The sequence below is a fragment of the Anolis carolinensis genome, chromosome 1, assembly GCF_035594765.1.
Source record: "Anolis carolinensis isolate JA03-04 chromosome 1, rAnoCar3.1.pri, whole genome shotgun sequence".
Lineage (NCBI taxonomy): Eukaryota > Metazoa > Chordata > Lepidosauria > Squamata > Dactyloidae > Anolis > Anolis carolinensis.
In genome coordinates, this window is record NC_085841.1 from 333,482,333 (window position 1) to 333,496,911 (window position 14,579).

The window sequence follows — 14,579 nt, forward strand, 5'->3', positions numbered from 1 at the left end:
TATCATTTCTATTCACAGGCTAACCTAGACTAACCATGCAATTAGGAACTTTATTTGTCACAAAAGGGGCCATGAGCAGAGTCAGAGATGCATCTGTATTAATTTAAATACCACTACTATCAGTAGAATTATTGCCAGACTTGATGGCCTTGTATATTTTGAGTCAGAATACAAATGAATAGAAAATTCATAATCTTCTTTTTTAGTCAGTATACCCCCTTCCCATGGTGCCCTCTATGGGTCTTGAATGAAACTTTGGTATATTTTTGGAACCCCATGAGAATTTTAAGTTATTTTGTGTTTTAGGGAAAAAGACAATGGAGGATGCAAGATTTATTTTGAGTATGCAAAAACAAATGAAAAAGTGGGTAAGGATTCAGGAGGAGGAAGGCCTTTGAGGTTGGGTGGGAAGTGTTGTGCAGCCTACAGAAACCTTTGGATAGCCCAAATATTATGTAAGTGATAGGCATGATGGCTTCTTCCCCAAGCCGGATTAACACATTTACCGGTCCTTAGCACTTAAAAGATTTTCTTGCCCCCATATGTATCTAATTTACAATATAAACAATAACAAACCACAAAAAATTATTTTGAAATGAAATAAAACTTACAGTAATATGGAAAATAATGTTTATTTTTGTGTGTTTCTACATTATTTATATTTGAAAAGTTTCTTCCTACTTTTTGTAAGTGCAATTTTTTTTACTGTTGGAGCCCCTTTTTTTGTGGAACCTGGTCCAGCTGCACCATTTGCAATTTTGCATCATATTGTTCAGGGTAAATCTGGCAATGAAAAATGTATTGTACTGGTTGGCCCCTGTGGTCCTTTCCAACTTTGTAACTCAATGTGCCCCCCTCCACCCGCTTCCCTTGAATCTCTAAGAAAATGCTTATTTTAATGGTTAATCCAGCCCTGCTCCTTCCCTCCACTACCTCAAATATTAATTTAAAATTTCCTGTACAATATTCAGGTTCCTGTGGCTATTGTTATAGCTGGCCCAATAGCAAGAAGAGTGGAATGGCTGCCTCAGGTGAAAGATCACTAGCCGAAATATGTACCAGTGAAATATCAAACCTTGTCAGGATATAACTCAGAAAGTGCTTCACAGTATTCTTTGAGTATTTTTTAAAAAAATCGTTTTTGGAAGATAGTTCCTGTACTAGGTGGGATATGAAATAAGTAAGCAAATAAATTAGTAACTGTCCTTCATAGTGTTACCTTTGAACTTTTTACAGACTCATAAAGCTGTACATCTAGATGCCAGATTCCATCTTGCCAGGCACTTCAGTGCCATGACAGGCCAATCGTTGTAAATGAGTGTAATTGGCACTCATCAGGAATCTGTCATGCCCTGTGGGCAACCAAGTGGCTCTTGGGAAGATATGTGAGTGTTTTTAGAAGATGCTCCTCTCAAAATCTGTAGTGAGTAGAAAGAAGGCCATTTTCAAAAGTGAAGCGTAATTTTCTGCATTTGTAATTTAAATGAAGGCCTGCCTTAACAAGAGCACATCATTCTCACTCTTTCTCTTTCTTTCCCCCTTAATAGCTTTTTTTCTGCTCAGCATACAGCATTAGCAACTGTCACAAATGGCCCATTTTCAGCTAATAAATCGTATTAAGGGGACAAATGGACATGATGCTCGACACAGGGTTGTTGCTGAATATGGCAGCCTTTTATCTTGGCTTTCTTGTCTCTGGAGTGTTAAATTCCGGATGCATCTACACTGTAGAATTAATGCAATTTGACCCCACTTTAACTGCCCTTGTCCAATGCTATGGAATCCTGGGATTTGTATTTTTATGAGGCACTGGTACTCTTTTGCAGAGAAGGCGAAAAATCTTGTAAAATTACAATTTCCATGATTCTGTAGCATTGAGCCATGGCACTTAAAGTGGTGTCAAACTTAATTAATTCTGTAGTGTAGATGCATCCTACATTTCATTTGCCCCCATTTTTCTGCCTCTTTCCAAAGATTTGCACATAGGAAAATACAGGTTATGATGATGCTGTGACTGTTAAGTACAAGCTATCTTGATACAGGATGGAGAGGTGGAAGAGCAGGATACCGGTCTTCGTCGGAGTTTCATTCCACCTTGACTGTCACTAGCAAAAAAACCCCCCTCAAAACAAATCTAATGAAACAAAACAAATTTTAAAAACCTGGAAAATAAAAGCACTTTGAGGTATTGCTTCTGTGATGATGTGAGCCATACTGCCAGCAGGCGCCAATGAGACTACCATAGGCAATTTGTTTCATGCTCTGATTTGTATTGTGTCATGTTGTGAGCAAGTATAATGTGAAACATAATAATTAGGTAATAATTGAGAGCGGGCAATCATTGAGAGTTCTTCCATTCACCGTCGGCAGTTTGAATTGTCTGCACATGGAGTGGAGCCATATTAATTCATTATTACAGACAGCTCTAATTAATATGAAGACATGGCTGGTTTTCTTGGGACAAGCAGAGGAGATATAAACCTTACACCCAGCGCAGTGGAATCCAGGAAAAAAAAAATCATAGAACCAGACAGGAATAGAGGTACAAAAATTGCTATCAATAGCTGATCAATGAAGGAGATATATATATCGACAAGTATGGAGCATTGGAACTGCGGGAAGTGCTCAAAGGAGTGAGGAGCATTAAGGAGTGAAAGGAGTAATTGAGATAATGCATAAGAAGAGCTAAAATAGAAGGACGGAGAAGAAAGAAGTTTTATTTCACTCCACAATATTTATAAAAGTAGCATTTACGTATCACCTGACACAGTATAACCACATAGTGAAAACAAATATACAGTAGTGCAATTTGATCAAGGAAAAGTAGCTTGGTGTAATGGTTTAAGCACTGGACTACAATTCTGGAGATCAGGGTTACAATGACTGCTCCACTATGGAGACCCATGAAGCAACCTTTGACAAGTAAAACACTCTCAGCCTCAGTAGAAGGTGATGAGAAATTCTTTCCCTCAAGAAATGTGTATTATGGTCGCCATAAGATGGAAATGACTTGAAGGCATAGAACAAGAACAAATGTGGCAATCCTTACATTGTGGCTGTGGGCAATGGGGGAACAAATAGTGGAAAGGCAAGTGATAGTCATCAAGACATGAAAGTCCCTTTAGGCCAGTGGTTCTCAACCTGTGGGTCCCCAGGTGTTTTGGCCTACAATTCCCAGAAATCCCAGCCAGTTTTACCAGCTGTTAGGATTTCTGGGAGTTGAAGGCCAGAACATCTGTGGACCCACAAGTTGAGAACCACTTCTTTAGGCACTATTTCCCAAACCCTCGTCTTCTAGGTGTTTTGAACTTCAGCTTCCAGCATCCCTGATCACTAGGCAAGGCAGCTGAGACCCTTGAGTGTTGAAGTTCAAAACACCTGGAGGAGTAGTTTGGGAATCATTGCTTTAGGGGGATCAGTTAAGAATGCAAGAAGAAATATGTTGGATCAGACCAGCGGTCTATGTAATCCAATATAATGTCTCCTTGGGAAAGTCTAGGAACATGATGTGAATGAAGCAACCTTTCTGTGAGCTTGCCGTCCCCCGCCAAAGGTGCTTCTGAACCAAGATTTATTTATTTTATTAAGGTATTTCTAATTTTCTCCCACCATATCAGTGCTTCTTTTTCTATGCCAATTATTGGAATGCAAGTTTTTTTATCCAGAATGTGTACTGAGCAATTACATGAGGATGAACTCAGCTAAGCATAAACACTTTGTCTATTGATTGAACATGGTTGCATGTTTGTTTGTTGTTTTGCTATGAAATAAGCTTTTGGAATTTTTCTAGCTTTTGTTCATGACAATGTATTTGTAGGTGCTTGATAAAATTTTCTAGTTATCTAGTTTGTTTTAATATGGACATGGGTGCCTGAAGCACACTTTAAAAAAACTGTATACAGTTCAATTTGTTAAACTGTATAGTTATGTCTATCTCCTGTGATTAATTCTTTGCTTAAAGGAATTACCACATAGCTGTATCTTTCTTTTGTTAATTAATGTACATTCACCAAAACAACATCAATATTGCTTTCAACAGTGCTCAGACAGTATCTGTTTTTTTGTCAGAAAAAAAGCCATATAGCAAAGTTGCTTTGAAGCAGAGAATCTCAAAATTTAGTAATCATTCTTGCCATTGACTATTGTGACTGATGACTTTGATGGATCTGGCAAATATTAAATATATTCAGCCCAATGAAAGCCTTCCTATGAATGGTAAACTGAACCATCAAGAGGCACCAACAGTACATTGAGGAAGACTAGATGTGTTTTAATGTGTACTGCAGAGATGTGAAAAGAATTTCAATGCAAAAGAAGCCTAAATGGGCTGTATTGCAACATACAAAAGCTTTTAGAGACAATGCGCTATCTTTCCAGTGCCATTATGCAGTAGAGTATGGAGATGTTTGTACATCTTTGTTTAGTGTCTGCTTAGTTATTAATTCATTTTGTTTGTGTCTTTAATTCTTAGTGATTTTACCTCCTAAGCCTTGGACTTCACTTTCTCTAATGTATTGATCATGCAGGCACAACTAAATAAACTAATTCCTTGTTTTCTCTGCTGTTTATGTTTTACAGCTGGTGCCACATATATCTTTGGGAAAAGTGGAGGCCTCATTCTTTATACTTGGCCAGCGAATGATAGACCAAGCACAAGGACAGACCGCCTGGCTGTTGGGTTCAGCACAACTGTAAAAGATGGCATCTTGGTTCGGATCGACAGTGCTCCGGGGCTTACCGATTTTCTACAGCTTCACATAGTAAGTTTCCTGTTTCAGTTTCTGTTTCAGTTCACATTTTCCGTTTCAATTGATTTCTGATTCTCCAATGAGACCTCACTGAAACTTCATAGTCAGTAGTCATAAATAGAGCATACAGGAATGTGTACAATAGCTTGTCATGCAGAAAGGTTTTGACCAAACTGAATAATGTTGTTCCAAATATCACATGAGGATGCCCTACTCCTTGCTCTAGTCCATGTATTTTTATTACTTATTTCTTGAAATGTATAGGCCTCTTTTTCATAAATCAGTTCTCCTTCCTTGAATATGTTTCATATTTAGGTTATACTGTCTAGGGTTAGTAGCTCTGTTTATTATGGTTATTGCCCAGCTGTTGAGTTTGTATGAGACGTTTTGAAAAATATATTGCTAAGAAAAATGTCTTTCAATTTGGGTAAGACCTCAAATGTGTCTGGTCAATATGTACTAGTAACTTAAAATGATATCAGCACAAAAACATTGTTTGGGGATGTATACACTTTACAGATCCAGTAGCCATGATGACATATATGTTGCTTATTTGTTGTTTATGCAGTAAGGATGATTTTTCCTTTGCACTGACATCAGAGGTTTAGGGAAGTTGTAGCACATATTACTTTGTATTCAGCAAAATCTCATCATGTCAGCTCTGCTGAGAGAGATACAATCTTATGAGTGTGAGCTGTATAACTAAACAGTGAATCCGCAGCATAGCATTTTAGATAGAAACAGGTCAATGTTAATTTGCTACTTGTGCAATTCTACGATCGATTGAGTTTAATGGGACCTGCTTCTGAAATGTGTGCATAAGATTACACTCCCAGAAATAGTTATGTCACATAGAAGACTAATCAATTTGTGGATCTTTTTATCATCATAGTGTGTCAATACAATCCCTTCTTTCCTGTGGCTCCATGATGAAAATATGATGCTCAGTTCCTGAACACTGCTGAAGTCAACCAACTTCTTAAATATGTTATGATAAATAACATGTGTCTAAATATAAGTCAATATAAGCATTATGTGAGCTAAGTCTAAGTACTTTCCTTAGTCTTAGAATACTGTACTATAGCAAGGCTTTCAGAGAAAGAATAAACAAGAGAAGGATCAACAATCTGTTTTAGGTGAAAGGTAGTGTGCACCTATCATTTATTAGTAGTACTGTAGTTTACTGACCTGAAAAGTGAAAACAGAGATAATCTGTGAGTTCAGAAAGATCCAGAAAGGAAGTGGAGATCATGAAACTTTGCCTCAAAATATTGAGTGGAGGTAATGCAAGTAGTTTTTCTCTGTTTGTGTAATGTCCCATCAGGTCCCTGTTTCTGCTATTCCTGCTTGTGATAGTGTCCATATTTCCTATATGACAAAAATCCATAGTTCTGCCATATCAAAAAGTTAAAGCAGTTGACAGCTTTTCTTTAAAAATGACAGCTAGCAGACTTGCTTTAATATGGAGGTTCTGAGACACTAAAATAGTGCATGCATTTAACATATGCTATTTAAAAACCATCTGTTGTAAAATGTTTTGCGTGCTTTTTTTCAGTATGCACAATTTCCTGTAGACATCTCCCCCCTTTGGAGCTTATCATTCTGGCTTTGTGCTCCTGTTAAATGTCCATTTTGCTTCATAGCTAAATAGTTGTCAGCTTCCTTCTCAGAATGGCATCACCCCCACACAATTTTGGTTTGTTTAATTTTATTCTTTATGGATATTTTCTCTCAAATATTGGTGTATATAAGCTAAGGACAAGATACACACACACACACACACACACAGCATCCCACTGGTAGTTTGCATGTGGAGCAAAGTGTTGATATACACATAAATACTAAATATGAATTGAAATGTGGCTCGGGTTGGACATTATCCTGAGTAACCTCCATCACGACTCCTTACAGCTCAAGGGAATTACAGGACATTTATTGCCACATAATTTTCCTATTTGCATACCGGGTGAGGAGAATACAAAAAGGTATCTTATTAATTTCTTTTGTAAATGTAATTTATGGAAAATCCATTTGGATTCATTTTTTAATTATGAGCCCTTTAGACACTCTGGAGATTTATATGCTGAGGCATCTGTTTCGTATGACAAGAATCTATAACCTTCGAAACCTTTTCTCTTCTGATTTACAGTGCTGATGTGAGTGAGCTGGCAGCCTAGGGAAAATGAATGGTCCACCTTTTAGAATGACTCGGCTCATGAATTTCTAACCATTTATATTGCCCCTATAAGTCTAGGTGTGCCAAGCGGAGTGAGAGTTGTAGTCCAAGGCTTCCTGCCTTGATGAGAGCTTATGTTGTACTGAGATGACACAACCTGGGGGGGGGGGGTGGTTATGAAGATGATGGGCAGTTTCCCGTCTTGTTGGTTAGACTGCAAGGCTGAAATTGGGCCAGGGGCTTCCATACATGCCTTCACCTTACCCCTCACCACAGCTGCTACCCTGTGATTTACAGCATGCAAAATGCTCATGGAGAGTAAACAGAGCGTGATTGGGACAGCTGTGGTGTATGATGGATATTGTGCTGCTGATGTCTACAGGGAGAGATAATTCACCTGCCTGTGTACTGAAGCTTTGTTTTGCTGCCTTTCATCTGGTATTCTTGAAAATCAGTGCACCTATGGTTTATTCTCTGTGGAGAAGTTAGGAAGGGAGCGGATTAGCCTCAATTCTACAGACTGAAGGGGGATAAGTGAGGCATGGAAAGAGGAGGCAAAAAACCTCTCACAATCAACTTTAGTTCCTCTAGTGGAGTTCATACTTAAACAAATCCCCTGGGAATTCAAGGTTTATTCGATACAATGGAAACTCCTGGAGATTGCCTACATGCTCAGTAAAGGGAACAGAGCAATGGACCCCTTGCATCCATTGGGGTGAGAAATTCTGATTTTCAAGTCTCCTTTCCACCTGGAACTCCTTACAGCCTCCATCACAATGATACTGGTGTGAAGTCATACCATGTCTGAAAGGCGAGGTAGAAATGTTGTTTTGTAAATAAAAAATAAGCATTAGAGACTGTTTCCAGAAACTTTTAAGATGGTTAGGGACTGCTGGGTGATCATTCTTTCCTTGGGAAGATTGCTTGTTAATAGCCCATAACAGTATGTTGATGTTTCCTCACTAAAAGCTAGCTAGTTATATTCAAATAGAGCAGGCCTGTAACATTATTCTTTGAGACACTTGGAGCGGAAAGAGATAAAATAGACATTAAAAACACAACATTATAAAATAACAACTGTATGCATAAAGAATTCCACTAGAGAAAACAAAGGCAAAAATTGTATATACCTCTATCATCTATCTATCTATCTATCTGTCTGTCTGTCTGTCTGTCTGTCTGTCTGTCTGTCTGTCTATCCACACACACACACACATGTAAATGTGCACAGAGAGAAGGGGAAGGAGCATGGGAGAGAGCATATAGTGTCCCAGAAGAATACTAACAGAGACATTCACAAGGGCCAGGAGAATTTACAAAAATCATCACTTTGCTCTGCAGTGACTATGGAGGTACCAAGTGGGCCTCTCTGGGCAAGGCATTCTATATATGAAGTATTGACCACCGTGAAGACCCTCTGTTTGGTTTGGTTAACAATTTCTTGATATTTAGAAAGTCTTTTGAGTATTTACATCAAGGGATATAAAGTTTGGCAGACCCAGGGACTAATAACCATTTTTATTTCCTTGGATTATATCTGTCCCTTGTGACAAAACAAGTGTGGTTAAAATGTCACATCTGATTTTCTAGAAATGAAATTTGAGCCCAAAACAAGGTGCAGAAGGAGGCTCAAGTAGCACATAATGGGGAAATTATGGTCTTGGAATCTCCTAGAGGTCCATTTCTTGACCTAAATCTTTGTTTCAGTTAAGAGGGGCCTTAAGGGTTACTGAGGAGGCAGCAAAAAGATTTTGCAGTCTGCAAATCCCCCAGTCCTGGTCTAAATGTGATAGTCATTGGTGGTGGAAGAGCACCCGTCCCATACCATAGCAAGGAGGTGCAGTATGTATGTGTAATAAAACAAAGTAGTTTAGCAGTCTTCGGATAGACACCAACAGAGATCTGTGTGTGTGTTCCCTTCAGTGTAGAGCTGATTTCTCTTTCTGCGGATTTGATATAGCATAGAAATTATGCTGATAGGAGTGCTTGCTGTGTGCTTATGTTCTTCTTCTGGATATAAGAAATGTAATAAAAATGACATGTCTCTGTGACAGCTCACTGTATGAGAGAACAAACTTCAAGGATCTTTTTGTCTCTTTCTCAGAGGTAGTGCCATCACCCTTTGTCTGGCACTAAGATTTCTAGTTCAACATCTTGTGTGCAGTCAGTCTGATTCTGTGCCCATCAGCCTGTTGTGGGGTTGCCTTCCTTGTCTTCAGAAATGTAGGGAGCAATTTTCCTCCTGGATTTAGTAATAAGGCCCCTGTCATGCCCCCACATTGGCTTTACTATTTTCTTTGTCAGGTCTCAGTTGTTCCTTAGTTAAAATGGGTTTAGTTCTCTTTTGTCCAATGTCAAGCTGTTTTCCTGATGCACTTTATTTTATCCCTCATTTGAGAGTAATTTCATTGTCTAGCCCACCTGAGTTTTTTCACTACACACAGCACTTTATCTATCTACCTCACCCACGGGTTTTACAATTTTTACGGCTTACATTTTGGTCCAGCTCGCCTTAGTTTTAAACTTCGTACTGTTTTTATACTTTGTTTTATTACGCCATTGTCACTTTGTTTTGTTTTACTTCGTTATTGTATAGGCATTTTATTGGATGTTGTCATATGCCTTGTTTGTATTTAATGTTGTTTTACTGTAATTGTTTGGGTTTGGCCCCGTGTTAGCCACCCTGAGTCTCTTCGGGGAGATGGAGGCGGGATACAAAAATAAAGTTGTTGTTGTTGTTGTTGTTGTTGTTGTTATTATTATTATTATCATTATTATTATTATTATGTATAGTTTTCTGTGAGAGGGAATCTTAATTAGACAGTCCCTTTAAGTTATTTCCCAAAGGAAGAGTCTTACAGCCTTCTTTGTCACCCAGAAAACCTCTCTGCTGTTGGTTTTTTCTCATGATGCCAAGGTACTAGGAAGCTGCAATATCTCTCATGTCTAAGGTATTGAGGAAAAGACTCGAATACAAGGTGTTATGCAGAAGACAAAATCCTGATGCCATAGAAGAGTTTACGTGGGGAACAGAATAGTCCCCAATGTGATGCCACCTCACATTGTCTGAGCAGTTCTCCACACAAGCTTCAATTGCACCTTTCCTGCTCTTGATACATCAGGTGTACAGCTCAGTGCAGCAGTGCAAGAAATAAGTCTGTGATGCCCTGTAGCTAAAGATGATGGATTTCTGATCTCCCGCTGCATTCAACCAGCATGGAGGCTCAATGCACTGATATGCAGATTCATTAACCACCCACTCAATAGGCATCATATACTTAAGTCCTTCCGCTTCCAACTGCTGAATGCTGAAAATTACTTAATGCTGCTTTGATGTATCTATAGCAAAAAGAGAGTCTGTGCCTGTCTTTTCACAGAGTGCACCAATTGTAAGTTGGATAGCTGGCTTGCCTGACAGTGATGCTTGAAACTTGATTATAATTAGTGAAATGCAAATAGTTGGAGGGGAGTTGGATTCATACACCACTGTGTAATTCAGTACAATACTATTAAATAGCACTAGTAATTCAATGAAGGGTTTTTTTTGCCTGGGCTGCACATTAGAAGCATTGTTTTCTATAGGAGAAGATCAAATTATATTAATTCTGCTTTTTCCAGGGCTTTGTTATAATGAGCTATACGTTACTCAGTTTGTAGTTGTAACTGTTTATGGCTTTTACTCCTATTTGTAAATGTTAAGGCAGGTACAAACCAACAGATGACACTGTTTCTGTTGTGGCACAGTCATCTATTCTGGGAAAAGCCTTTTTGTGTTGACTTCTCTGCTTTTATGGAAATTGGTGTAAATAATAAAATACCATTTGTTGTTAACAAGAGCACAGCATAGAGATGTAATTATTTGCTATTTTTTCTTTAAAAAAGCAACATGTAATTACATCAAATTGTTTTCCACTGTAAGAAAAGACAATCTGACATTTTTGAAGACTACCTGCATTGGAGATTCCCTGCTGCCACCATTTTAGGCTAAGAGTCTATGACTTGCCCAAGGCCATCCAGAACGTTCTCATGGTTGAGCAGGGATTTAAACCCTGGTCCTTCATAGTCCAATTTTCAAATACCTATACCACACTGTCTATAGACTTTCCATTTTCATATTGGTGTGTTTCTTTGAACTTCACCAATTTTCTTCCTATATCTGGTTACCACACATTAATTTTCCTTCCATATTGAAATATGTGCATGTTTGGACATTTTCCTCATTTGTGTATTTATTTGTACAGTTTACCCAATTTATGCTCCCCCTTCCCTCCCCCCCTCTCTTTTATTTTATTGTTATAAAATAACAATGATGCACTTCATTTCCTGAAAATAGCTTGTTCTTCTTGCAAATATATGAATCCCCAATGTGAGATGTACATTTTCTCACAAGTCTTGGGAGGTCCAAAATGCTCCTTTTATCAAGCTCCATTATATTTTTCCCCAATTCTATCCTGTCTAATGGTAATGCTGACACTGTTTCTAAACCATTGTAATCTAACTCTTATCAAAATAGGATTGTTTTGGGGAAGAGAGAGAAAGCAATATTGTCTTATTTGTAATCCAGATGTTCTGGAATAATTTTGGGGAAGAGGAGCATATGTTCCCCTTACTAAAAAGTAAATGAAGATGTAAAAATGTGAGATCATATGTTTTCTATTTTATATGATAACTGCTTGAATCAAACTGCAATCACGAATAAGTTGTTGGAATCATCCAACAGTAGAAGGCAATCTGTGGAGGTGTTAAGTACTATATTTTGTTCTAAATTAATTATATGCAAAACCTATTGTAAAACAGTTACAAAAACCCAATTGAGTAATTCTGGTGATGTCACTCGTAGTGCGAAGAAAATAACTGGGTTGTATTACAACATACTTACATTTTCCCCTGCCCTTCTCTTTTTCAGAAACTTGCAAAATAATTCCACAGAAAGAGAACCAAAACAAGTGTACCTATAATCAAAAGCTTTTCATTTCCTTTGGTGTTACCACCACCTGCATTCCAGTATCCAAAATTAAAATCCTCAGCCTGGTTACTAATGGATAGCAGCAGGGTGCAGTCATAATTCAGTGACCACTTAAACACTGGAGCTGCCTCATGGATGAAATTAAAGCAGAACAATTATCTTGGTCTCATCTCGTTGTATCAAAGATTAACCACTACTTTTTATATCCGGTTACACTTAAACTTGTATACAGACAAGCATATATGCTCATGTATTCTTAAGGGAGGGGTGTTTCAATAATGATCTCAAGGAAACTAAAGCTTAGTCAAATTAACATTCATTTACACAAGGCGTTTCTTCCCATTAGGTTTTTAACTACTTAGGAATGAACTAATTCCTCTCTCAACCAAGATGCCATGTCACTTTCAGATAAATAAAAATTAAAGAACACTATCTTAAAACATTATCTAATCAATCCCCAGAACATCTCTGCAAGAGACAGAGGCATGAGTACCAGCTCTTTCAGAGAAGTGTGATTTTAAGCATATAGTGGTATATATTACACCAGGCAAAGAGGAGCAAGTACTGTAAATGGATTTGTATTGCTGTGTATTTTGATATGTGTTTAATAGTTCCATTTGTGTTCCATATGTAGATTTCCTTCTTACTAATATATGGAGCTACAGGGAACGATCTACTCCCCTGTTTAAAGAGCTCCACTGGCTGCCGTTCACTTTCCGGTCCCAATTCAAGGTACAGACCATCATCTATAAAGCCCTAAACGGTTTGGGACCCACCTACCTTAGTGACCGTATCTCCTACCATAAACCTGCTCGTTCCCTTCGTTCATCCGGGGAGGCCTTCCTTTCGCCACTGCCTTTGTCCCAGGCCCGTCTTGTGGGAACGAGGGAGAGGGCTTTTTCTGCTGTGGCCCCCCGACTGTGGAATTCATTGCCCACTGAGATCAGGCAAGCCCCCACCTTGTTAGCCTTTAAGAAAGATCTAAAAACATGGCTTTTCTGATGTGCCTTTGGGGAGTAAATGTAATATATCACTCTGGTTATTCCCCTTGGATTTTATCCTTTAGACTGCTTCACCATTTTATATCCCTGTTCCCTTATTCCTATGTCTCTCTCTCCCGAGTTTTTAATTAAGTGTTCATGTGGCCTGCCCTGGTTTTCATTGTTTTCTCTGATTTGTGTTGTAATATATATTATGATTTTGCACTGTTATATTGTGTTATGATTTGCTGTTTTATTTTGTTATATTGTATGGTGTCTGGGCATGGCCCCATGTAAGCCGCCCCGAGTCCCCATTGGGGAGATGGTGGCGGGGTATAAATAAAGTTTTATTATTATTATGGAGTGCCTGCAGTTCACCTTAGTATTCTGGTGTCCTCTGTTGTTGTTTATCCGTAACTTCCAGTTCTTCGTAACCTCATGGATGAGCCCATGCCAGAGCTCCTTACTGGCCGTTGCCACCCCTATCTACTTCAAAGTCAAGCCAGTCACTTCAAGGATACCATCCATCCAGCTTGCCCTTGGTTGGCCCCTTTTCTCTTTCATTTTCCCCAGCATCATTATCTTCTCCAAGCTTTCCTGTCTTCTTATTATGTAGCCAAAGTACTTCATCTTTGTCTCTAATATCCTTCCTTCCAGTGAGCAGCCAGGCATTATTTCCTGGAGTATGGACTGGTTTGATCTTCTTGCGGTCCAGGACAAGAAGATGACAGTTCAAAAGCGTCTATCTTCCTTTGCCCAGCCTTCCTTATAGTCCAGGTGTCCTCTAGATGCCTTGAATGACAATCCAGTAAGTCTTGATTTTGATTCATGATAGTTAAAAAATTCTGCAAACTGTAGACCCAACCATTTAAAGGACACCAAGTTGTCTACCCTGACCTGTGTTTATCCTCATAACCATACTTTCTTGTTTTCTGAAGCACTCACACAACGACCTAGGACTGTTTAGAATTGCACTGGAGAATAACTAGGGTGGCCTGATGGTTGCAATGTTGGTTTTTGATAATAAAGACCTGATTTTGAATTCCCATGTGAACCATTACGCTCATAGGGTAATCCTAGTTTTCTTCACATGCAGTATAGGAATAATTTGTTAAAATTATGAGTTAGTTGTAGTTTATTCATTTTTAAATAGCTAAATCATAAAGTGCTTACATTAAGATCATTACACAATGAAGGATGAGCACTACTGTCATCATAATCTTCATCTCAATTGGTCACCTGGGAGAAGCAGGAGTACTTTCCTGTATTTTCAGTTGCACAAAACTAATAATTTGTTAGTAGTGGAAAAAACTTGACAAGAAATATTAATGACTTGTTGGGTGATCAGAATAATGAGTAAAGAAACTAATATCTAAAATGTGGCATTCCAAACTCTGAAACAAAACTATTCATCCCTGCCTTTTTCTTTGATATGAAAAATTCGAGACACACAACAGTTATAGGGAAAAGCCCTTTTAGATGACATTCTGGCTTTCTATTCAAGGCCCTTTCTTTGAAGATTCATCCATTGTTGTGTTGCAGTTCATACAATAACTATCACAATCTAAGGCTAAGGCATACCAGCAGCTGAGGATATTTCTTCTATGAATCTAATGATAAGGTTTGTTATTCACCCAAAGCCTAAATTTACTTCTGCTGCTCACAAGCCTGACATTGCTTATTTCTTGCTATTTCTGTCAATTACGGAG

General features: G+C 38.4%; 1 protein-coding gene across 42 annotated transcripts in view; it reads left to right on the forward strand.

Annotated features, from left to right (window-relative positions):
- nrxn3 (neurexin 3) overlaps window positions 1–14,579 on the forward strand; it is a 1,581,531-nt gene that overhangs the window by 1,081,645 nt on the left and 485,307 nt on the right. For all 42 annotated transcript variants that reach the window (XR_010002008.1, XR_010002009.1, XM_062967917.1 and 39 more), the window contains one exon: window positions 4,579–4,760. Coding sequence is in view for 40 of the 42 variants with exons in the window: in XM_062967917.1 (XP_062823987.1) it covers window positions 4,579–4,760 (182 nt within the window). In the remaining 2 variants the exon portion in view is untranslated. The remainder of the gene's footprint in view (window positions 1–4,578; window positions 4,761–14,579) is intronic.